This window comes from Chiloscyllium plagiosum, chromosome 10 (genome assembly GCF_004010195.1).
Source record: "Chiloscyllium plagiosum isolate BGI_BamShark_2017 chromosome 10, ASM401019v2, whole genome shotgun sequence".
In the NCBI taxonomy this organism is placed as follows: domain Eukaryota; kingdom Metazoa; phylum Chordata; class Chondrichthyes; order Orectolobiformes; family Hemiscylliidae; genus Chiloscyllium; species Chiloscyllium plagiosum.
The window spans coordinates 6,186,148-6,212,958 of NC_057719.1; the positions used below are offsets into that span (position 1 = coordinate 6,186,148).

Genomic DNA, 26,811 nt, shown 5'->3' on the forward strand with positions numbered 1-26,811 from the left:
TTAAGTTAATGGTCTTTTATTGGAAAAAAAGACTAGCATTTACAACTTGGAATGGACATAATTGTAATTTGCTGAACAGCCATGTCGTCATTGTGCTGAAGTCCTATGTAGATATATACTCTGACGGCTCCAAGTTTATGGTACAGAACAGAAGTTAAACACGAGAGTCTGAGACACTCCCTTATCATAGGTAACTTTTAAAAATTCAGTGAACGGTAAATTGCCTGACATCCGTTTCACAATAGTGCAATCAGACACGTTAACCAAGTTTATACAGACATGCCATCCTTTTAGTTTAAATCAAGATCTTCAATCCTGGTAATTGTTTTGTGAGCACACTAAGTATGAAAACAATTCCACTCCAGGGACCATCATATAATTACAACCTATTTTTTTCTTGCCTCAGCACTCAAAATTTAACCAACTTTTCAGGAACAATCCTGGTACAATATATAAACTGGAAAAACTAAACTATTCCCACAAAGAACATAAAGTGGAATTAACAGAGCCAGGCTGTGCTCAACTGTCAAGCTGCATGCATGAAAAACTGGCCAGCCCAAACAGTGTTTCAGCAAGGAACTTCATAGAGTCCAATTGCCTTAGTTTTTAAGGTAGTACAAGTTTTACTGATGCATGGCTTGAAGATCTTTGGGGACAGGACCACTGATCATTTACATGCAGAGTTTGTGGACAGGTTTTTTTTTCTTGACATTCAGTAACTTTTGCTATACAGAAACAGAATGAATAAATGAACATTTTGCAAGAGGTAAGTAAAAGATTTGAACTTTTTTCTAGGAAGGGGAAAAAGATAAAATTCTTCATTTTGCAGTCATCATCTGTACGAATTCTGTGGACAAAAGAATTGAGACTTTTATTGAAGTTTACTTTAGAATAAAGTCAGAAATGTACAGCATAAATCAGTCCTAGGCTCATGTGTCAGCGTTCAGCCATCTCTCCAAACCCTCCCTATTCATGTACACATCTCGATGCCTTTTAAAGGTCATTGTACCAGCCTCCATTGGCACCTCATTGTATACATGCACTACCCTTTGCATAAAAGTTACCCCTTAGGTCCCTTTTAAATCTTTCCCCTCACCATAAACATGTGCCTTCTAGCTTTGGCCTCCCCTATCCTGAGGGAAGACTTTGTCTACTGACCCTATGCATGCCCCTCATGATTTTAAAAAAAGTGCCTGGAAGGCCACCCCTCAGCCTAATATTCCATTCAACAGATCAGTATCAGTTCAGATTGACCTCAGTTCAAAAGTAACCATCTTGCCTGACTGAACAAGACGGAGGAGTCACGGCAGCACCTTTGGTGTCATTTTAATACAATCAAAATCAGCACAGACAACCCCTCAACATGTGGAGATCTACTGCAAACAAACATTACATATGAACTGATTAAACTACCTACTTCAGAGTAGTTTATCTCCGGAGCCAGATTTGAAATCAATTTCAATTTCAGCAACCCACAGAAGTTTGCCTTTAAGTGTCTTGATATTGAGGTAGGTGCCAGCTTCACTGGAATTTAAAACAACTCCTAGACTCTGCCCACTCAGCTAACTACAGGAGTGGTGGCAGAAGACTGGAGGAGAGCAAATGTCCTGGTTTGTGAAGGTAGGTCATGCCTCCCAAACCTTACTGGAGTTGAGGACAAGTAGACAAGTGTAAACACTTGATGTGGTGTATATGGATTTCAGTAAAGCATTTGATAAGGTTCCTCATGGTAGACTATTGCACAAAATACAGACATATGGAGGGTGATTTACAGTTTGGATCAGAAATTGGCAAGCTGAAAAATGACTGTGGTGGTCAATGGGAAGTGTTCATCCTAGAGTTCAGTTATTAATGGGGTACTACAAGGATCTGTTCCGGTTCTACTGCTGTTTGACATTTTTATAAGGACCTGGAGAGGGGGCATAGAAAGATGTGTTAGTAAATCTGCAGATACTAAGGTTGGTAGAGGTGCGAATAGTGCCAATGGATATTACAGGTTAGAGGGACAGAAGCTCCAGAGTTTGAGAGACGATTTGTAGCTCAGGTGCTTGTTGTGGTTCCGTTTGCCGAGCTGGGAATTTGTGTTGCAGACGTTTTGTCCCGTCTGGGTGACATCCTCAGTGCTTGGGAGCCTCCTGTGAAGTGCTTGTGATCTTTCCTCTGGCATTTGTAGTGGTTTGAATCTGCCGCTTCTGGTTGTCAGTTCCAGCTGTCCGTTGCAGTGGTCGGTATATTGGGTCCAGGTTGATGTGCTTATTGATTGATTGAATCTGTGGATGAGTGCCATGCCTCTAGGAATTCCCTAGGAATAGCCAGGGAATTCCTAAAGGCATGGCACTCATCCACAGATTAAAATCAATCAAATCAATAAGCACATCGACCTGGACCCAATATACCGACCACTGCAACAGACAACTGGAACAGACAACCAGAAGCGACAGATTCAAACCACTACAAATGCCAGAGGAAAGATCACAAGCACTTCACAGGACGCTCCCAAGCACTGAGGATGTCACCCAGACAGGGGACGAAACGTCTGCAACACAAATTCCCAGCTCGGCGAACAGAACCACAACAGAAGCTCCAGAGCTGGCAAATAGAGTTTAATGCGGAAAGATGAGGTGATTCACTTTGGAAGGAGCAACAGGACTGCAGAGTACTGGGCTAGTAAGATTCTTGGTAGTGTAGAGGAGCAGAGATCTCAGTGTCCATGTACATAGGTCCCTGAAAGCTTCCACCCAGGTGGATAGGGCTATTGAGGCATAGTGTGTTAGCTTTTATTAATAGAGGGATTGGGTTTTGGTGCAGAGGTCATACTGCAACTATACAAAACTAGTGCAGTTCTGGTCACCACATTGTAGAAAGGAGGTGAAGCTTTGGAACAGATTCAGTAGAAATTTACTAGGATGAGGAGAAGCTGTTTTGGTTAAGGTGGAGAGGTGACTTAATTGAGACAAGATAATTAGAGGGTTAGATAGGGTAGACAGTGAGAATGTTTTTCCTTGAATAGTTATGGCTAGCACAAGGGAACATAGCTTTAAACTGAGGGGCAATAGATATAGATGTCAGAGGTAGTTTATTCAGTAGAAGGGTATGGAACACCCTACCTGCACCACTATATAGACTTGCCAATTTTTAAGGGCATTTAAATGGTCATTGGATAGACAGAAGGATGAAAATGGAAGTGTGTAGGTTAGATGGTCTTCAGATTAGTTTCACAGGTTGGTGCAACATAGAGGGTCAAAGGACCTGTACTTGCTGCAATGTTATGTTTTAACAGCACCTTTAGAAAAAGCAATACCTGCACGGTTGATCCTCAAAACAAAATAGAATAGCTAATTGGCACTGTGCAGCTTCACTTGCACATGCCCAGTGATTGGGCAAGTACTTTTGAAGCACAAAGACATTAAAACAGTGGGTCATGAAAGACACGAACCAAACTGAAAGACCTGCATCAAGGTGCAGATGTTTTTATACCTTCTCCAAAAAAGGTAAATAAAATGAAGTCTTATGTTAATTCACATCAGATTCCAGGTAAATTCACCCACAGGCAGTAGACTTATCAATGGATAACTGAAACATGCATTTAGTGTTTTCTTACAGTTGTGTGCCAGGATTCAAGATAGAGGCAGAGATCTCATTTGGGTAAAGCACAAGATGAGGAATAATTTCAGAATGATTCAAGAGTTAATTTTTGAAATGAAAAGAAGGCATAAGATACAAGTGAATGGAAATTTAAAATCCAAGTAAACAACTTAAGGCAGAGCAGTAGAGGTGGTCGATGTAGACTTCAAGGCCTTTGATAAGGTTTTGCATGGTAGACTGATCAGATCACATGGTATCCACAGACAGCTAGCCAATTGGCTACAAAATTGGCTTGATAGTAGGAGATAAAGGGTGGTTGTTCAGACTGACTAGCATCATGCTACAAGGATCAGCACTAGATCCAAGGATGATTGTTTATATAAAAGATTTGAGAAATAGGAGTCATGACTGCTAAGTTTGGTGGCACAGTGGACAGTACAAATTATCTAACAGTACAACAGGATCTTGCTGAGTGACAGGTAGGAGTTAGTGCAGATAAATGCAAAGTTTTGATAAGACAAACTAGGGTAGGACTTCATTAGAGGTAAGAATCTGTGGATGTAGTACATAGGTCACTGAGTGACAGCAAAGGTACTTGGCACACACCTTTATCAGAACACCAAGTACAGGAGTTTGGATGCACTTATATCTGCATAAGCATGAGAATGGCCACATTTGGCATGTGTACAATTCTGGTCCACCAGCTATGGGAGGCATGTGATTAAGCTGAAAACAATGGGGGGGGGGGGAAGAGAGAAGGAGAAGAGGGGATGGACGAAAGGAGTGACCTTAGTAGAGGATTGTGGGGTCATGCAAGGTCTTCACCAGGTATGGAGTCTCCAAAAAAAAAAATCAGAAGGCACAGGTTTAAAGGGGAGGATAAAAATTTAAAGATGTAGGAGCAAGTAAGCCAATAAATCTAGTGTGGCTTACAGTAACTTCTAAAAAGGAATGCTCTGGATTCGTGCAGACTGGTCACCTTTTTCTTATCCAAGAGGGAGAGAGCAGTGGGACCTTACAGCTAAGGTTTGTCTAGAGGAGAAAGCCTAACAAATAAGGTGAAATTCCAGTCTAAGGCATTAATTGTAATCTTGACATTTCAGGAAAGGCCAGATCAGCAGCATGTGTAGCTCGTGTGTAGAGCCTCAGACATTGCCAGTATCCAAGATGAGCATGTGCAAGTGCCCCATCTGCACAAGCTGGAGCACCAGTTGGAAATACTGGTGCATCCACAAGGCTGAGTGTTAAGTGGATAGCACATATAGAAAGGTGGTCACATGGCAGTTCAAGGGATCAGAGGAAAGGATTGAATGGGTGACTGGACAGTCCAGAGAGAATAGATAGGTAGTGCAAGAGTCCCTGGGATTTACTCACATCAGCTTCCAAAATGGAATGCTGGTTAGAGTGCTGGTATCTCAAACACAATCAGATCCAAGCTCCAGCATCACAAGCAACTTGACTGTAGAAGGCAGGGGAAGGAAGGAAGTTATAGGTGATTCTTTAGTTGGGGAGCAGATAAACTGACTGCAGAAATGCCCGACTTCAGGATGGTGGTGCCTGGGTCAGGAAGAGAGGGTGATGAGTTAGAGGTCTTGCACACGTTGGTACCAATAATATAGGCAAAGTGAGGAATGAGGTCTTACATCAAGAATTCAGTAAACTAGACATTAGATTAAAAGCAGAACCTCAAGTGGTTGTAATCTCAGGAATACTCCAAGTACCAGATGCTGAGTTCAGAAACAGGAATAGACACTGAACACATGGCTCAAAAGATGGTGCTAGAGGGAGGGTTTTCAGTTACTTGGACTGTTTTTGGGGAAGGTGGGACATATACAAATATATATACACACCAGAACCATACTGGGACCAACATCCACGCAGGTAGGTTTATTAGTGCCATTGGTAGGAGTTCAAACTGGTCTGGCAGGCAGAGAAGACAAATCAATGAAACAGATCATGCTGCAGCACAGGAAGAAAGTCTGAAGCTAAAGCAAGGCTGGATGGTCTTTAAGACTAGGAGTAGTAATGGTAAGACTGATGAATTAGTTACTTGAATGGACACATGAAGTATGATATGGTCATCAGAAACATGATTGAGTGAAGGGCTGGATTGGCAACTCAATATTCCAAGGTTAGGATCTCTAGGCATGTCAGAGGGTGTAAAAAAAGGTGGTAATAAGGAGTCAATTACTGCAATAAGGAGAGAGATATCTTGGAAGCACCCTCAAACAAAGCTTTGTCAATCAAGCTTATGAATGTTGCAGGGGGGGGGGGGGGGCAAGCTCATAAATGAGAGCAAGTGTTAAGATTGAGCTCAGGTTGAGGTTTTGGGTGTAGGTTTGCTTGCTGAGCTGAAAGGTTCATTTCCACAAGTTTCTTTACCTTACTAGGTAGCATCTTCAGTGGACCTCATGCAAAGCTATGCTGAATATTCCTGCTTTCTTTGGGTTGGTAATGTCATTTCCTTTTCTCAGGGGGTGATAGATAGAGTCTAACACTTGATAAAATTCCAACACACCACTATGGACTACCCAAAATTCACAAACCAGGAGCCCCCCTCAGTCCATAGTCTCACTACCTGGAACACCAACTTACATATTGGCCAAGGAGCTACACCAAAGACTAAAACACTTTAGAAGGCCCACACCACTGCACCCAAGAATTCCTGAAGACCAAAGTCACTAAGCTAGAAGAGAATGAAATAATGGTCTCCTTTGATGTCACAGCCCATTTACTTCAATCAGCATAAACTTGGCCAAGGAAACACTGACTACCTATTAGAAGACCCAAAGACACATACACCAAACACCACTAACCACTAACCTAATCAGCAAGGAAAAATAGCATCAAGCTAGTGGACCTACCACTTCACCTTCAACAAAACCCAGACAAACCACTGGAACACCCACAGGATATCCAATATCAGGGTTCTTAGCAGAGGCAGTAATGCAGAGACTAAGCAAACAGCTCTGCCAACCAAAACTCTGGGTCCACTATGTGGATGACCTTTGTCATCACTAAATGAAAGTTAGAGGAAACCTTAAAGGCCATCCTACCCTTACTGGCATAAAATTCACGAAAGAGGAAACAAACTGCCATTCCTAGACGTCACAGTAGAGCAAACAGCCAATGGGGAACTTCAAACTAGCATCTACAGAAAAACAGATGCAATCTCAACACCCACGAATGAAGCTGCATCAGAACATTGCTGAAACAAGCAAACACTGCAGAGGAAAATCACCTATACACTATTCAAAAAGAATGGGTACCCAATGAACACAGTCCACCGATTCCTCGGCAATAAACCCAAACAAGCAGACAAAACACGTCCACAAACCCTAGCCACACTCCCCTACATCAAAAAGGCATCTGAAATGACTGCCAGACTACTGACCCCATGGCATCATGGTAGCCCACAAACCCACTAACACTAAAACAGCAACTAATGAACTTGAAAGACCCTATACAGACAAGCAAAACTAATGTCATTTACAAGGGCTTATGCCCAAAACGTCGATTCTCCTGCTCCTTTGATGCTGCCTGACCTGCTGCGCTTTTCCAGCAACACATTTTTCAGGTAATTTACAAAATACCATGCAAGGACTGAAACACTACATTGGACAAACAGGCAGAAAACTAGCCACCAGGATACATGTTTTTTGCTTAGTTGATGATCATGACCCTCTTACTAGTATCCTCACATTTGGATGAGGAAGGATACCCCTTCATCTGGGACAACACATCCATCCTAGGACAAGCCAATGACATGCACAAGAAATCTGAAGCACAGCATTCCAACTGGAACTCAAATCGAATTGGACTCCATCTACCACCCCCCCCTTTTAGAAAAGGAGCAGGAAGTGACATCACCACAGGAAATAAATCACCAGCCCAAAGAAACCCAAACACGAAAGCAGGAATTTCCGGCATTGCTTCGCACGCGATCCACTGAAAAGGTCACCTAGTAAGGTTATGAAATGTCTGGAAATGAACCTTTCATCTCATGAATGTATCACAAGCTCCAAAGAGTCAGCAGAAAATATGGAGACATTTCAGAGGTAAGGAAGGGGATATCAAAACTAGGATTTCAATGTTCCCAACAAATTGGGGCAGGGTTGGGGGGGGCGGGGGGGGGGGGAAGAGAAAGAGAGAGAGAGAGACAGAAAAGGGGTGTTTTTTTCCCCCAGAACATAATAAGTTCAACAAGGGACAGCAGTGCTGACCCTGGTTTTGGGGAAAGAAGCCAGACAAGTGATGTGGCAGCAGTGGGGGGTGCACTTAGGCAATAGAGACCACAAGATTATAGTTCAAGCTTGCTCTGAAATGTTGTGGTTCTGTTCACCGAGCTGGGAATTTGTGTTGCAGACGTTTCAGTGCAAATCTGCTCACAAACCTTGCTCTGGAATGCCAAAGAACTGGAGGACAAGTAATGTGGCTCCACTTTGTAATAAAGGGTGGTAGAGATGAACTGGTGAAACTCAAGCAAACTACTGGAGAAAGTTCTGAAGGAGTGAAATACTCATTTGGAAAGGCATGGATTAATCAGGGAGTCAGAATGGTTTTGTCAGAGGTCATGCCCAAATTTGATTGTATTTTCCAAAAATATCTAACAAGTATATGGGTGAATCAAGTCGAATTGATGTAGGTCACTGATTTTAACAAAGCTTTTGTCAAGGCCCATGAGAGACTGAGAAAGTTAAAGCACAGAACTGTGGGCAACTTGATGAGATGGATCAGAAACTGGCTTAGTAATAGGGCACAGTAGTGGCAGAAAGCTGTTTGAGTGACTGGAAGACAGTGTCTAGCAGTATACCACAAGGATCAGTACCAGAACCCTTATTGTTTATATACACAAGGGGTAAAGTGTGGGTTGGAATGTTTAGCAAATTCGCAGACAACACCAAGATTAGTAGTGGTTAACAGTGATGGTGATAGGTTACAGGAAAATATACAGGAGCTGGTCAGATGGACATATGGCATTTAACCCTGATAAGTACAAGGTGATGCACTTTGGAACAAACAAGTAAAACATTTAAAAAATAGCAGGACATTGGATTGCTTAGAGATCAGAGGAATCTTTGGGTAATGCAGATCCCTTGAATCCACATACAACACAGAAATAGACATTCCAACTCATCCATGACATATCCCAAACTAACTTAGCTCCATTTGCCAACATTTGGCCCATATCCCTCTAAACCCTTCCTATTCATATACTCATCCTGATGCCTTTAAATCCTGTGATGGTACCAGAATAGTATAGTTAAGCAAGCATGTGGGACACTTTCATCAGTTGATGATGAAAGAACAAGGAGGTAGTGTTAGTGTTCTACAAAGCACTGATCAGGCCACAGCTAGAGTACTGTGCACAGCTCTGGAAACCTCACTACAGGTATAGTGTGTAGCTTTAGAGGGGGTAGAGCAGAGGCTCAAGGATGTTGCCTTGAATGAAGAAACTCAGCTATAATCTATCAACCTCAAATTCAGCTCTTTGGTTGATATCCGAACCAAGGCCACCACGACAAATGGATGATTAGCTCTAGCAAAATTCAACCAGTGCCAGTAAGCAAGTCACTACCAAGCACTGATAGCACTGTTGACAACATCCTCCACTTCATGAATGGAGTAGACTAGTGGAGCAATAACTGTACCTTGGATTTAAGCTTTGTACAGGACACTTGGCCAATTTTCCACCTTTAAGTGAGACACATGGGTGTCACTGACAGGCTAGCATTTTCCTGTCCAATTGTTCAAGGTAGGGAGCTGCTTAGAGTACATTTGCTATAGTTGGATTGACAATGCTTTTGGGCATCCATTCAAACATTTTGACACTGAAGGAGGTCATTTCCAAAATCAGGTGGTGGTTTGGAAGAGAATGTGCAGGTAGTGTTTTACAAAATCAGGATCCCTACATAAAGCAGGAAGGAGCCATTTGGTCCATCGTCAGCACCAACCCTCAGGAGTATCCACCTAGATCGAACACCATCCTCTTACATATTTGGATGACAAATCCATTTAACTACACATCTTAGGACTATGGGAGGAAACCTGAGCAACCAGCAGAAAACCACACTGCATGGAAAACAAGCTCCAAAACATGCTATCTGATCATGTTCCATCATGTGCCCTCTTCTCGATGAAAGTGGTCAGGGTTGTGGAAGGTGCTTAAAGATTTTGCAAATTTCTGCAGTGCATTTTATATGTTTATGCACTGCCACTACTGAACATTAGTAGAGGGAATGACTGGATATGGTGCCAATCAAGCAGGCTGCCTCATCTCAGATGCTGTCAAGCTAGAGTGCTGAAGCTGCACTTATACAGGCACATGGAGTATTCCACCACACTGATCTATTCCTTTCAAGCAGCAAAGATGGCTGGAGAGTCAGGCAAGTTCACTGACTTGCTCTTTATAGCCACCATTTAAAACAGCTAATCCAGTTTGACTTCTGGTCAACTCAGTATTTTAATAATGAAGGATTAAATAGCTACTGAAATAGCTAGCTCAAAGTATGGTAAAGAAAAATAGAAGCTAGAGAAACTCAGCCAGTCTTGACAGCATTAACAGAAAGAGAGTCACACCCTCCTTCAGAATCCAAAGGTTCACTGGACCCAAGGTGTCAATTCTGCTTTCTTTCTACAAGTGCTGCCAGACTGAGTTTCTCCAGTATACACAGTTGTGCATTTGGTCCCAGTATAGCAAGTTCTGGAACAAGTCTTTCAGACATTTACCAAAATATTGCCAGGACCCATAACTTGTAACCAATGCCTCTAGACATTTCTTGATATGGTGTGTAGTCTAGTATAACAAATTGGCTGAACACTGGTACTAACGTCAGGAAACTGAAAGAAGCCAAGATAGGTTATCTGCTCAGCACATCTGGCTCAAAGTGAAAGCAAGTGCTTCAGTGTTACCCTTTCTACTGCAGTGTGGGATTCCACTGTTGGTATATTTGAGCTGCCATCTCTAGTGATTCACTTGGATGTGACAGCATTGCAGGGCTTAGATCAGACCTATTGGTTGTAGCAGAATCTAGCTTTGTCTCACTTGCAGCTTGTGCTGTTTCAGGTAGTCTGATTATTGATCTGTTTCAGACCTCATTTTTAGGCACTGCCTGGTGTTGCTCCTAGCATGCACTCCAGCATTCATTGAACTGTGATCAATGATAAAGTAGGACCAGAATATGCCAGCCCATTAGATTGGAATAAGACTCTGATGGTACATAACATTTAGGATACCCAATCTGGAGCTGCTCAATCTGTTTGAACTGTGTAGTACAGCACCATAACAGATCAATATGACACTGTTTCCACAGCTCTGTGGAAGTCTCAGCAGCAGGCAGATTGGTGAGAAATGAGATCAATAGTTCTGTCTAGTTACACTGCAGGTGGAGAGAGAATAAGTCCAATTGTCCACTGTCCTTTAGGGCTCAACTGACTCAAGCTGTGGACATTGAAATCTTCACTCAGCATCCTGCTTGTGCCACCTTCTGCTTCCTCCAAACAGAAGTGATTGCTAAGGAATAGATTTACCAACCTGAAGGGAGTCAGTACACTGCATTGAGTTTCTTTGTCCATGATACCATGTGTTCACAGGGTCCAGAGTCAAATGTTGAAAACTCCTAAAGAACCTCCTTTTGACCATAAGCAACAGTAACCACGTGTCTGCTCTGCCAGTGGGACAGAACATTTTCAGGGATGGGTGATCTGAGACATTTGACATCAAGGTCAGGTTGTCTGTCACCTTGTCTGAGAGGGAACTCCAATTTTGGCACAAGCCCCCAAAACAAGGCTGTTCAGGGCTACTTAAGTTGTTTAAGGAGATTTTAAAGTGAGGAGATCCACCTGCTTTCAAACCTTCCAATGGTGGTTAAGAATCAACCACATTGTGGGTCTGCAGTCACACAGGAGAGACCAGGTAAGGATCAGTTTCCTTCCCTTAAAGGGACTAGTTAATCAGCTGTATTAACAATGGACAGTGGTTTCATAGTGGTAGAAACTGAACCAGACACCCTGAATATAACCCAGGCCTCTGGATTACAATACAATCATAATGCCACCACACCATGGTGTCACATCCAACTTCCAGAGAGAGAACCAAACTACACATCCAGTGTATAAAATGTTAAGTGTAACAGTAAAGCTTAGACCAAAGGAGAAAATTTGATCTTTAGTGAAATATTAGAAAGGTTCATTTATTAGAAAGATTCTTATTCGGGTTTAACTTTACAACTATTTCCTTTCGTCAGCACGTACTTTACAGGAACAAAGTCTTAAATGTTATTCTACTGGTAAGCCAGTGATCTCAGCCATTTTAGCAGAACAGGATTACATCTGAAGCAATGGGTCTTAAGTATTTTGGGGGGGGGGAGAAAGAGAGAGCGGGTGGAGGATGCAGGGCAGAGGGAGTTATCTACCCCCGTTGATCCAACATGTGGACATAAGGAACACTGGATAACTTCAAAATAAGTTACAACATTCTGAAAAATGTAGTCAATAATTGTAAGACTGAAGCACAAGTCAGTATATGAGGGTGCAGTTGAAGGGTCTTGATAGGAAATTGAAAGCTACATCTATAGGTAGGGATACATTCTTTAGCATATTACTTGCACATGATTCCCAAATCAAGGCAAGCATGTCTCAAGGAACAAGAAGAAAAGTTAATGAAATGTATCCAATTTTAAATATGCACTTTCAAAATGCAAACTTCATTGGATCATATAGAGCATTGTTTTATAGCATGCAGTGCCACAGTAATCAGAACCTATGATTAACTAGCAATTTAGATCTCTAATCCTATTTGTTCAAGAGATGTTCTATTACCTATTGATACCAGATTAAAAAGTAAAAGTATACCTTCATAATTGACTTGGCCATCACCATCAATATCTGCTTCTCTAATCATTTCGTCTACTTCTTCATCTGTCAATTTCTCACCTAGGTTTGTCATAACGTGACGGAGCTCTGCTGCACTGATGTAACCATTACCATCCTGAGAAAAATCAAAATGAAGTTAGAGATCTTGCAGTATGTATGCTAACAGATGAGTCCTTTGGAGTCTCAGCATCACAAACCAGCTATCCATATCCAGCCCACTGAGCTAAATCTTTTTGGAGAAAGTGTGGGCAACATATGCTAAAGTAAACAAACCTCAGTCTGCATTTGTTATTAGCTGCGCCATTAGAAAGTGATCATATTTAAACTCAACAGCCGGGGGGGGGGGTTGCTTTTAAATGCTTATCTTGCCCAGAGGCTCAAGTCAATCTGGAATTAATTTACAACAATACAATTCACAAGTGATCAACCCAAAAAAAGGCGCAAGGAAATTCCACCTCAGATCATAAAGTATCCCGCTACACCAGAAATATTCATCAGCTCAACCCACAAGCATCTTGTCAGCACTACAGACAGGAGATTGTGTATTTCATGTTCAGCAGAAACTGACCATTCAGCTACATTCCCTTTAAGCTGCATGACCACCAGGAAGCTCTGCATTGCTGCTCAGCACACCACTGCTTCTGTAGCTGCTACTGCAGAACCATTTGAGGTCCATAGCAGCACAAAAAACAAAGGGAACACTGCTGGTAAAATGCCTGAATTGTTTCCTTCAAATGCAATAAAGTTGCCAAGAGTCTGAGACCAAAACAAGCAAGGACAGCATAGTCACATGCTTCTGAGTTAAACAGCAGCAACAAGGAAGAGAAATATTAACTTTTCAAGCCATCTTCTCTAAAGAAAAGCAATTTGATCCTGTTTGAAACATGCTTCAGCTTCCATTTGCAACAAGCACAACTGGAAACTAGATGCTGGATTAGGGCCAAGTGAAATCAATTAGGCAAAGTAATAGAAAGTGAATGCTTAATGCAACTGTGAACATTAAGGCAAGGTTTGCCATCATGCTGTGCATTGAATTCCATCTTGTTAGAGAAAGTCCATTTCTTGGAGGTCACAGATTGTTATTTCCAATTATAGATAATTAGTGCTATGATTGGTACTGAGCTCAATGTAGCCAAAGATGCAGGGGCTGTACAAAGTCATAATTGATGGTAGTCCGCATATTAAGTGCTTACCTTGTCAAATACACGGAATGCCTCACGAATTTCCTCTTCACTGTCAGTGTCCTTCATTTTTCTGGCCATCATGGTCAAGAATTCAGGAAAGTCAATAGTTCCATTACCTGAAGTGTTAGGGGTGGAGTAAAAGGAACATTTACAATAAGGCTTAAAAAAGTGATAAATAGTCATGAACCATAAAGGACCAGAGGCACATGAAACAATCGAGTCTCTACTTTGAGGACACCCCAATGTCAATGAGACATTAACAGCAAATACAGGCACTGAGCTGCTGTTTGCCATCATTTGCCAAAATCAGCTAACCCTCAGTGAAGTTAAGTGTGCAGAATGTCAAAATCAGGTGCACAGTTTTGTAGACAACAAAACAATGCTGAACTATATGGCCAGGAAGGGAAGACAATTGTGGCAAAGTACACTGCCTGCCTTAGTAATCTTGTTTTGTATACTTAAGCAGCTAAAAACTTAGCTGATGTTTACATGCAACTATATGATGAGATGTAAATTGTAGGGAGTTAAGAATACTAGTCAAAGCTACAATTAAAAGCTGCTCAAGAACATCTCAATTTTCTAAATTGGATGCAACCCCATATAGTTTGGCCTAATTAAAACCATGTTCCAATCTTATTAAGCCATAAATAGATCAGACTGAATTATCCAGTTAATCAGGCTAAGAGCCACCAAGTTAATCAGAAACGACAGTGTATATAGTTAATTATGCTCTATAATAGCTTTCATTGTTCCCATTTCAATACCTTACAGCACTTTTTTCCCATTGTAATTAAAATTATACAACAGCATTGCTCTAATTGTCTATCTGCGATGTTTTGCAGCACAGAAGACTTTTCTCCTGTTTCTACCTAGATTGTAAACATCAAACCTGTTCAACAGGAAATAAACCAGACACCTGACATTAAAAAGCCTCAAACTAGTTTCCTAGGATTTGCTAACCACCTTGCCAAGTCTGGAGTACAATTGGATTAGGAGGGCTCTTGAATTATTAGATTATATTAGTACCTAGATTCTGCTTAAGGTAGCTTTTAGATGTCAATAATACCTTGCTTTCTTTGCTGATTACATTAGTGACTTTTTGAAGCAACAGTATAGCACCACTAGCAATGTATGCAGATAGTCTTAAAAATGGAATGGCACCGGAGGTACAAGAATTTTTGTATTTGCCCACTGTCTTATTGAATCTCATCAGCCTTGAGAAATAGTTGAAGCTTTAACGCACAATTCCAAACAAATTGGAACAGTTACAACACAAGAGGCCATTGATATCATCGGGCGTCAGTTCACTAAAACATGGGCAAACATTTTGCTTAACCCATACACTACTGCTATTTCAAATCAAGCCAGTTGCTGGCTCACTTGCACTTAAAAACTGGCAATCTGAACTCAGTAAGTGGGCAAATACAAAGCAGAGTTTAGTGTAAACATATCAAATCAGCTAAACACTACCAGGTCTCATCTTTAAATATATATAGGCTTAAGAATTTTAACTGCCCAAAATAGCATTAATTACCCCAAGGAGGTTACAATCCAATCAATTTAGTAAAATGACAAGAAATAATTAGCTCGAAGAACTCAGATTTTAGCAAGCTTTGGATTCAGAGACTGGGACAAGCCAACATGAAAATCGATTGGATATGGTCAACAGAAACCATACCATTTCATCCACCCAATTAGTGGCAATCCAACACGGCAGGAATCCACACCTGGAACCCACAAGCACCAGACTCCAAACTAAAACTAGTGAATTCATTATGTTTCACAATGCCTTGGGTTTAGTTAGAGCCATTTTAGGTGCAAGTTCTTGTTCTATTGTAATCCAATACTCGAGCCATTTAATGATCAGGAGGGTTTACTTACTTCCTGATATGTTGATACAATTAGAACCAGGGGCATGCAATTATAGTTAATGTAGCAGGACAATGACCAAGTTAGACATTTCAGGCAGGAACTCTTAATATTTTAGGTGTTATAAAATCTACACAGTCAGTCAATTAGCCTGGGATTCAACTGAATCAGTGTCATTAGCATTGCCTTCATTCAACCAAGAAAGAATGAGACCGAATCAAAAACATTAAGAATTCAGGTCAGGCAGAACCTGTGGTAAGAAAAAAAGGTACAATAGATTTTAAAGGGAGGGCAGAGGGAGAGAAAGTCTTGGATAGCAGAGAAGCTGGAGATCATGTTAAATCTGCAAGCTGGAGTTCCAATCAGAGTTGGCCTCCATATTCTAAGAAATAGCTACCAACTTCAAGACTGCCCTGTCATTCAGTAAATGGAGTTGAAGTCATTGTCAGATCAGTCAGTAAATGATTAAATCAATCAATCAAAAGCTTTAACTCCATTTTTCTGCTGCCCACCACAACTCTGCCCTTGTGAACCAGAAATCACTCCACCTCATTCATTGGATAACAGAACTCCTCTCCAAAGATGTTCCTAAACTTAAATGAAAGATCTTTATTCTGAAAAATATTTCGATCATCCAAGATGCTGCATGGTCAGCAGGAACAACACTAAATTGAGACATTCAATAAGTTCACCTTTGGCCTAGAGGAGGCCTTTTCAATTTGGAAATCTTTGAAGAGCAGGTATTGCATTTCTGTATCAATGCCAAAGGACGATCAACTGCTTTGATCAGTGTTAGGCAAAAAAAGCTGGTTAATCAGACCATGACAAAAGACATCTGAAGGAGGCTAGTAAGGAGAGATGCTAGTGCATTAAATGAGATGTACAGCGAGAGACAAATCAGTATGGGAAGAAAATCCAAAGTTAAACAATGAGTAAAATGTGACAGAAGGTTAAATGGAGTCTGTGGAAAGCAAGGAGTTCAGTGAAAGTAGTTGTCAGCATTTGAGCTAGCTGACAGAAGATGGAAGCAAAACTTATTCCCAGATATGTCCAAGCTGAATTCAAGCAATTTAAATGGATTTTTTCAGAATTCATTCACAGGATGAAGACATCACTGGCTAGACCTGCATTTATTGTCTATCCCACAGGGCAGTCAAATTGCTGAGAGTCTGGAGTCACAGTCTAGACCAGGTACAGAAGTTTCCTTTTGTAAAGGGGCATTAGTTAACCAGATGGGTTTTTCCAACCGTTAACAATGGTTTCATAGTCCTCATTGGACTCAATTCCAGGTATTTACTGAATTCAAATTCCATTTGAAACCTAGCCCCCAGCATATTACCTGGATTAACAGTGCAGCAGTAATTCCAATATCCTGTCACCATTTCCAATTTATTAAAGAAATTGGAAGACAGACTGAAATCCATTTTATTGCAAAGCAGCTTCATCAATACTCTGCTGTTGGGAGCATTTATGGTCAGTAACAATAGGGCAATTAGATTAGGTTAGACTCCCGACAGTGTCTAAACAGGCCCCTTGGCCCAACAAGTCCACAAAGACCCTCTGAAGAGCAACCCACCCAGACCCACCTCCCTCTGACTAATGCACAGAACACCATGGGCAATTTAGCATGGCCAACTCACTTGACTTGCACATCTTACTGTGGGAGGAAACCTGAGCACCTGGTGGAAACCCACACAGACACTGGGAGAACGTGCAAACTCCACAGACACCAGAAGCTGGAAGTGAACCTGGGACCCTGACGCTGTGAGGTAGCAGTGCTAACCACTACACCATGCCCAATGAGACAAAAATTTCCAAGTCAGGCAACAAGAAATTAATGTGAAATTCAACATAACGTATACAGACTGCACACTGCTTTTCCCTGACTGACTCAATAACTTTAATGCAATAGTACAATCACAATTCAGCGATTTCTAAACAACTCATGACTTGCCCTGTGCACCACAATGCTGCATGAAGTGTAGGGGATCAATACAATGACTGATAACATTCAAATGCAAGATTAGCAATTTGACCAGACAATTTACAAATCAAAACCTAATTAGGGGTGGGCAATTATGTCAATTATATACTGTTGATTAAAAGTAAACAAGAATTTCAGAGTTGCAAAGGTTGCTCCTCAACAACTTTCAGTAGCTAAAGTCACAAGCAATTAATGACTTATTGTAATACTTCAACCATTCAAGAAAGCTAGTGTAGTACTTAGGCCTAACAGAAACTAGCTCAGTCATAAAGGTAAATTCAACACAAAATGCAGTCGATGTTTCTGCTTACTTGACAGATTAGCAATACTTAAGTCAGACAGTAGTTGACTTGTGACTTGCCCACTCCTCAAATCCAAGTGCTTACCAAACTGGCTGGTTAGAATGGGAGCCTCTGCAGAAGGGTGTTAAGCTGCTTAGAGGGGATGGGCCCCCAGAGTCCAGCCTGATCCCATTTTGATCATGGATTTGGAGCACAGACCAACTTCATCCTGTCCTTCCAATCCACAGAAAAAGCATTCAATTACAAATCATTGCCACTTCAGCTAGGATCCCCTCAAGTCAATGAGAGATTCAGGAATAATTGGTAGATTTCTTACAAGTACCCATTCCTGGATGTTTGGCATTTAGCAGCTCAAGACTTGGAGAAAACGTTGATTATACAGCAAGAAATGTTTACTATGGAAAAAGGATGGTCAAAATGTTAGAATGTTGTACTCTGCTACAGATAACAGGCGATTAAAAGATCACCAGTAACTGATTCATAAGTGAAAATGCTCAATGCTACAATTTTTAGAATACTGCCATTCCGCATTCCCTCAGCTATGAGGGAATGGAGTTCTGCAATAGAAAAGATTAACATGGCCAGTTATTCCAATCCTGGATAAAAGCTTGACAACAGTACTTGTTAGTACAAGACAACTTCAAGGAGCTATATCATACATACTCGAGCTCACTAGGAAAAATCTACTATACTTAAAACAGAGTTCAAGTATTTACTCAACAAATTCATCCTGGCATTTGAAGTAACCCATCTTTTGGCACAAAGTGATGGGGTAGGAGACAATGGTCTCTAATATGCTTTCAAAGAAGCAAGGCAGCACAAGAAGCTGAACTTACCATCTGCATCAACTTCATTAATCATGTCCTGTAATTCTGCTTCAGTAGGATTCTGACCCAAAGATCGCATTACAGTCCCCAACTCTTTCGTTGTTATGGTGCCATCACCATCTTTATCAAAGAGGGAAAACGCCTCTTTGAACTCTGAAAAAAAAAAATCAAAAAAGGATAGTTTCACATTAAAGCAGCAACTGCAAAATTAAAAACCAGGAAGGATTCTGCAGGGTAGACCAATTTAGATATGATCCAAGTTGCTGGTCAAATGCATGAATCAGTTACTTTAAAACATGCAAGATTGTTTTAGAAAGTCCATAATCCCTATAATTTTCTATGACAGGATAACAAGTCAGATTGCAATAGCTAACATCCTAGCACATCCCACTAACGCTTCAATATTTAAACTGAGTGCTTCACTCCACTGCTTAGCTCAAAGTTTGACAATATGCTAATCAATCGGGTGCACACAGTCAGCCAGTATCAGCATGTTCAGGCTTGCAACTATAACACCTCCACATGTGGTAACTGATGTAATACAGTTTCTTAGCAACTTGAAGACACCAATTAGTTGAGGGTGGTTACTGATATGAGTTAGCTTAGGCACAGGATTCCAAAGCTCCCTGTATTTGAAGTAGCCAAGATTAACCTTTCATGTTATAGAATTATTTTTGGGTTTTAAAGTCTGGAGTTTCAAGATCCAAAAATCTGACTTGTCAGAATTAACTTTCAATACAAAAGACATGTTTGGCCCACAGGATTGATAGCTCTTCAATGCTCCACACTGAAATATCAACAGTTTTGTTAAAACTGGTTTAATAAAATTGATTAGTAGGAAATTCACATTTTTATGTAACTGCATTCAAAAGTCAGCTTTTACAGTAATCTGTATTAAAAACTGCAGACCATGGTAGAAACAAAACTCAAGTTTTGCATTTGCTTCTTGAACTGGACACCACCATTTATATAATTCACTTTTCTTGCAACAGCAATTGATATAAGTTAATGATCCATCCAGGAACCAAACAGGATGTGTGGACATGGCAGAATATCAATTTGGATGGGTGACAGGTCAAACTATTTTCTTGAACGTTTGCCTGAAGCAACTCCATCTTTTAACTCCATTCCACAGTATATTAAATTGCAGTAAACTAGGAATGAACTTCACTAAGACAGGAAACAGCAGGCAGATAATGCTTTAATTATGCCACCAAATGATGATCTGTTTAGAAAGTGGGACACTTACCACTATTTGAAATAATCACATTTTGCATTCAATCTGCTGATAATCAAGACTCAGCTTAAAGTACTTGCAGCTAACCAGGCCTACTCTAGATTTGAAACAGGGCAATGCTCACTGTTTGATTATGTCAGATTAAGCATTTTGGATGGAAATTACATATAAACAATCTCAAGGCAAAATTAAGTGCATATGCCATTTAACAGTTCTATACTTAAACTACTCAAATAAACGTTGAAAGTAGAAAATCACTACAACAAGGTTTTTTTTTTTGCATTTGACCCCAAACTCCAGTTCCTTGGTCATGATAGCTCATCCTGACAGCCTGTAACCCTACAGCAGATGGTCAGAGGGACCCAGGTTATGATTGAGCATTAAATTGTTTGAAACAAAAACAGATGGAAGGCATAAATATTCAGTGCTGAAAACCCCCATACTGCCTCCTTACAGTTAGGAACACTGATGCACAATATCCAGTCGCTCTCAATAAGACTGCAGATTGCAGTCAATCTTGAGTTGCGAGCATCAGTTGACAATCTAATGGACCCATTTCTTAATGAATCAAGAGTGTAGTCTCATGTTTTGGGAATCCCAACCTTCTGCACAAAAATTAAAAAGCTTGGGGGGCCCCAATAGAGTGCAGCAGCTGGATTTGCTAGGCACCTACTTTATAAAACAAGTCTAGGTGTTTATCCTACACAAAATTTCCATTCCTGGGTAGTTTAACTGAGTTTATTACATATCCAAATATATACCTTAAAAGATGCTCACTTCATAACTAATCATGTTATGCAGCTGCCTATGAAGACAGGTCAACTGTAGTACCTACAAGCTTGTGTACACAACTGTTCGACATTGCAAACAGACTCAAGGCTTCAGTAAGCTACCATTTCATACCTATTTTCCTCTGTTGAAGTCATTAAAATTCTCAATTTAATGCACTTCAAAGGTTACATCTAGCATTTGTACAAATTTATAATTCACATGAAACCTCAATTAACATAAGGATATTTAGTCACTTACCAGCAATCTGCTCCTCAGTAAGTTGGTCAGCCTGTTAAGACAAGATAAGCCATTATACATAGCTGCATTTTGAAACATTAGAAATCAGAGGACAGACTTTAGAAAGCAATAACCTGAAATTTGCAGGTACATATTTCACTTTTTGGCAGACAAAAATTACTGAGAAATGCTTTGCAATATAAAGAACTGCTGGAGAAACTTTAGTCCATATCAGTGGAGACTGAGTTAATGTCAAGAGTCAATGACACTTAGCTTGTTTTGCTCGAGATGTTGCCCATACCTCCATTTGCAATTTCTTCTTTACGCTTTGATGACATTTCTATTGTCAAGTTTTAAAAAGGCAGGTATATTTCATTCAAATACTAAGGACTTGAAGCCAATCAAATGGGAAGGGAGGCAAATCACAATGTTAGAATACAAGGTACAAAATTACAAAGCAGTGTTGGCTGAAGTTGTATGTTCCCAGGCCAGTTTGAAGACTGATCTGTCTAGACCTTAAAAACAGGACTTGGTCATAAACAGGACCACAAACAAAGCTGCTAAAAACTGATTCAATATGCATTTATGGCAATTCCATTAGAGAAGTATACTGCAGAAATCCATGTGCTGTAAGAAGTTTGACAACATCCCAAATAGGACAGTTGAGTAGTTATATCGCATCTGTGTTTGAAGCACTCAGGCAGACTGGAAATAATACAACCCTCACTATGCTTGCTGAAACCAATTAGTTATTGATATTTTCAGAAGATTAAATAATTAGATTTAACAGATACCACGAGTGCATACTCCACACTTTGGAAAATTAATCCAGAGCTTTGCAGACATTCACCTAGTAATGTGGAGCTTTGCACTGAATGTTCTTCGTTTCTTGTATCGGAAATAATCTGACTATCGCTGGGAGTAAAGGCTGTTCCAAAGACAACCATAAGTGTCTTCCATCTTAATGTCTGGTGAAGGCAAGAGACGTTGTGGAGAAAATGAAATGGAAGATGCACATACTGCCGCTTTTGGACGTAGAATCTCCACCGAATCCCATCAGTTCCCAAATTACAACAATTGGGCAATGTCATTATCGATGACAAAGTATCAAAATCATTCAATATCAGACAGGTAATCCAAACAGCTTCAAAATGCAGAAATGTCTTTTTCAAACTGCCCAGTATCAGCTTAAATATTTATCAAGCTAAAGGGTTCAAGTGAAGATGGTCCATCACTGAATGCTTGCTCAAAACATGTGCATCCCATTTCATCCTCAGCAATTTTTCACACTGGTGAATACAGCAGCTCAGCTGGGTTCAAACCTCCAGTTTTAGCAGTTTCACTTATCAGCAAAAGGTTTGATTTGTTCATCTGCACAGGCACTTGGTTTTTGAATTTGATGCATAGAAACTAAGCTTTTAGTTCCAGTTTCCAGCTTATTTTCTAGTAGAAGTGAAAGTAGTGAAATTAAAATGTTAGTGGAATCAGGTTTTGGAAGAAATCATTGGGATGCAAAACTCCGATTCAGTCATAAGGGAATTTCAAATACAATGAAGGAAAATGTAGTAGACACTAATCTCCAGGAGGGGGCAGTAATATTTCCTATTCTGCACAATGTCCTAGTGAAGAGGATTCAAAATAGTGACGAGGATTCAAAATAGTGACAATACTAAGTTTGATGCCCAACTAAGCTCAAAGGGTGTTTTAACTGGCTGGGGACAAAGGTGGAAAATCTCAGGTGCATCATGGAGTACAAGCACTGGCAACCATCCAGAGGAGATGTGCACTGTGCAGCAGAATTCAAACTTTAATGCATCTATACCTTTCACAAAAACTGATTACAGTCAGTCTTTTTCCAGGTTGAAGGAGCATTTTATTTTTGGGTCTGACCTTAAGTTTCAATTCCCATCTTAACACCTGGAGTGATCCAATTATCTCGACTAATTGGATAACTGGTATCGTTAAAATGTCAACTTTAAGGGCATTTGAAGTTTCACTTCAAAACCCTGCAACCTTAGAGCACACTAAGAAAAAAGGTTGATAATAGCACTGAAGCAATTGACAAAATCCATTTGAAGCCAAATACAAATTCTTGACTTCATATCCAGAAGGTTACACATTCAGGTAAGTTAGTTCAAGCTATGATTTAGCCATTTCAGTTCAGCTCAAGTACAACAGCAAAATTGCTGTGTTTAGTCATAGTTGCAGCATCCAATTTTAACAGGCAAAGTCAGAGGACAACCAATACAAGCTAGCTAGGTCAAAAACAAATTTATTGCCAGGAGGCTTCTCGTAAAGCTGTTTTACATTAGTGATTTACATGCTGGCGCAGGTGTCATTTATACATGACAGCAACACAAATGCAAGCTGGAGACAAGGTATACTACATTCTAGGTGGCAAAACAATGATTCACCGCTCGAAGCAGAAAAATCTGCAATTACGTAGTGTACTTGCAAGCAAGGAAATTCTGTGCAGCGTTAAGGAATTTAAAAGTTCATTCTGCTCCGTTGACAAAGCAGATTCCGCCCGATTTGAAAGGAAAACCCTGGAAAGCGAATGGACACTCGGTCCTTTTGAGTTTGAGGAAGGGGTCCTGATGTTGGGAGGGGGGGAAAGAGAGAGCACACGGACAAAACGGGCACAACTAAGGATACCCCGGGCTGGCACTGGGAAAGCAGATGCGAACATTTAACGGAAATGCAGGTGCGATCAGTCCCTCGCCGCCCGTTTAGTAGCGCATCGAGCACAATGCAGCAGCTCCCCCGCTTGCCACCCGACAGAGGCCGGCTCCTCATGGAGGGAGGGAGGGAGGCCGCTATGCCAGATGCTCGAACCAACTTCCTCTCTCCCACCCGCAGCACCCCCACCTCAACATTTTAACCGAACGGCGTGAGCCGCCGCCGCATGACAACCGCCGCCATTTTGATGGCTCGCCCACCGTTCACTCACTCACACACACACACGCGCGCGCGAAACAAAACATAAAACAGCCCGCTCTCTTTCAAAAATATGCTTTTAAACGACAGGAGAGCTAACGGTTCCTGCCGAACATACGCACCATATCGAATGTTGCTTTTTTTTTGTTTTAAAAAAGGGGGAGGGTAACGTGTGCTGACCACAGAAACCAACGACTGCAGCTCCTCCGGTGACCGCGGTCCCACTGGCGCCGATTACCGCGCTCTTCCTCTACTCCCCTCTACATATATACCGTGTATCCTTCCGCCGGCAGCCGCGGAAAGACGGTTGACGTAAGGGGGGAGGGGAAGGTGTGCTGAGGTCCGTGGCGGAGGGAGGGAGTGTCAAGTGGTTCCTTCACTCCCCCCCCTCCCTTCCCCATCAATCCTCCTCCACCTTCCTCCTTGCGTCCCAACCTGGACTTCCAGTATTTTTCCGTTCGCGCTGCCGATTGCGTTTTGCGCACGGATCTACATCGCCGAGGCGGATGGTTACGGTTTGGTTGGGAGGGACGGAGGTGTGAGAGGGGCTCGGTTGCCTTGTTGGCGCGGGACGTGGGGGAGGGGGGGGACGGAAGGACGGTTGGTTTTTGAAGAAGGGGGAGGGGCGCCTCGCGCGCCCTCTCTCTGTGTCTCGGGGACGTGTGTCGGCTTGGAGGAGGGAGTCAAGGGGACGTCCATCAGCTTTGTCTCGCCGTCGGCGATTGGTGCAGGCGCACCTGCAATGAGGGAGCGGATGAGACCCGGCCTGCCATTGGCCGCCGCGTACCTGCAATGCGTCAACTCCGCGGCCGGGCCGATGGCGGCGGCGTCGCTGGAAACACCGCTACCGGGGCCTGGTCCAGGTGGAAGCTGCTAATCGACACTGAGAGGCAAACGCCGAAGAAGGCAGGCAGCCAGATAACGCCTTGTTACTTCATGCAAAGTGTTCATCTCAATACCTATAGAAATGAGCAGAATTTGGTCCTTTGAGCCATTCAGTGTAATCTTGGTTAATACTCCATGGCACTGCCATTTGTCCAACTTTCTCCCCATATCTTTAAAATCTATATAATACATTTCTTGAATCTGTTTAGTGACGATCTCGAACCCTTTCTCCAGTTGAGATTTCAATGCTCCTTGAGTAAAGAATGTAAATGTCTTAATGGACCCCCGCCCCAGCCGTCCAAGTGAATATAGACATAGGATAAAGCAGATGAATAGGAGGCTGCAAAAGACGGGAGTGGTCTAGGTTCCTGGGACTGGCCCTTGGGTCCATAGCATCTGTACAGGTTGGAAGGGTTGCAGCTGAACAAAGCTGGGGATGAGTCGCATTTGGAGTGTTTTGGGAGGGCTTTAAACTAGTTTGACAGGGGAATCAAGAGAGAATATTGGAGATTATCAGCGTTTGCAGAATATTTAGGTTGGTACCAGAATAGAGAATATTACATTGATGGGTGAAAGTTGGAGTAAGGGAGAAAGAAATGAAGTCTAAACTCGAGTTAATGTGTATATAAATGCATCAAATACTGTAAATAAGATTGGGGAGTAACAGATGTCAGGTGCCACATGGAAATATGATGTTGTGGTAATAACAGATGCTGCTCTGTGAAGGGCATGATTTATTGTTAAATATACCAGGCTATTAGTTGTTTAGGAAAGGAGATGGGGTAGCAGTATTGGTTAAGGAGTCCTGACAAAAGAAGATTTCTTGGATGGTTGAACGACAGAATCAGTTTGGCTACAGCTTAGTAATAAAAAGGGTAGAAGTACGTTGCTATGTAGTCTACAGACCATGAAGTAGTGCAAAGGGTGTAGAGGAACGTATCTGCAAGGAATTTACAGAAAAATGCCAACATTATGGAGTAATTACAATAGGGACTTCAGTTTCCCAAATATAGACTCGGACAATCTTAGTGTGAGGGGCAAATGTTCCCAGATTGTGTTCAGGTGAGTTCCCTACAGCAGTATGTGTGCAGTCCAACAAGAAAGGATATGTTGTCAGACCTAGTCCTTGGAAATTAAGTGTGTCACGTGACAGTGGGAGAACATTTAGAGAAGTGATAATTCAATCATAAGATTCATGATGGTGATAGGCATTGACAGGCAACAATACAGAGTAGCAAAAATCATTTGGCACAAAGCTGACTTCATTGGGGCAAAAACAGGATTAACTGGAACAAGAGGTTAGCAGGAAGAATGGTAATTGAACAATAGGCTACCTTCAAAGAGCAGATGGCTTAGGTGCAATCAAGTTATATTGTATCAAATGGGAAAGGTTAACATATCCAAACATAAACATATCCAAAGTTCCCTGCATTGCAACGGAAATAGAAATCAACATTAGAAAGAAAGTGTGTGGATAAGAGGTCTAAGGGAGAAAATATAGTTGAGAACCAAGAAGAATATTGAATGTTAAGACGTAAGGTGAAAATAACAAATAAAAGCAACAAGGAGGAATTAGAAATAAAAGATTAGCAGCTAACGTAAAGGAGAATCCCAAAGACAAAAGCAGAAATTGTTGGAAATGCTCAGCATGTCTGGCAGCATCTGTGGAGAGAAATCAAAGTTAATGTTTCAGGTTGAGTGACCCTCAGAATTGATGATAGTTAGGAAATGTCAGTTTATATGCGGAAGATAGGGTAGGGGGAGAAGGTAAGGACTGAACAATAGATGGGGATAGAGCCCAAAGACAGAGCAGCATCTGTTATTACCACAACATCATATTTCCATGTGGCACCTGACATATGTTAATCCCCAATCTTATTTACAGTATTTTATGCATTTATATAGTTGTACATAGAAAAGAGTGGATAGCGATCTAGGTAAAAACAATGACTGCAGATGCTGGAAACCAGATTCTGGATTAGTGGTGCTGGAAGAGCACAGCAGTTCAGGCAGCATCTGAGGTTTAGCAGTAAGATCAACGTTTCGGCAAAAACCCTTCATCAGGAATAAAGACAGAGAACCTGAAGCGTGGAGAGATAAGCTAGAGGAGGGTGGGGGT

At 41.4% G+C, this 26,811-nt stretch overlaps 1 protein-coding gene across 1 annotated transcript; it reads right to left on the bottom strand.

Annotated features, from left to right (window-relative positions):
• LOC122553356 (calmodulin-1) lies at positions 1-24,091 on the bottom strand. Its single transcript, XM_043696951.1, has 6 exons — positions 23,930-24,091; positions 20,892-20,922; positions 18,635-18,778; positions 13,653-13,759; positions 12,439-12,574; positions 1-847 (listed from the first exon to the last, which is right to left on the bottom strand). The coding sequence occupies exons 1-6, from the start codon at positions 23,930-23,932 to the stop codon at positions 819-821; spliced, it is 450 nt and encodes a 149-aa protein (XP_043552886.1). The 5' UTR covers positions 23,933-24,091; the 3' UTR covers positions 1-818.
• Positions 24,092-26,811: the final 2,720 nt, after the last annotated feature.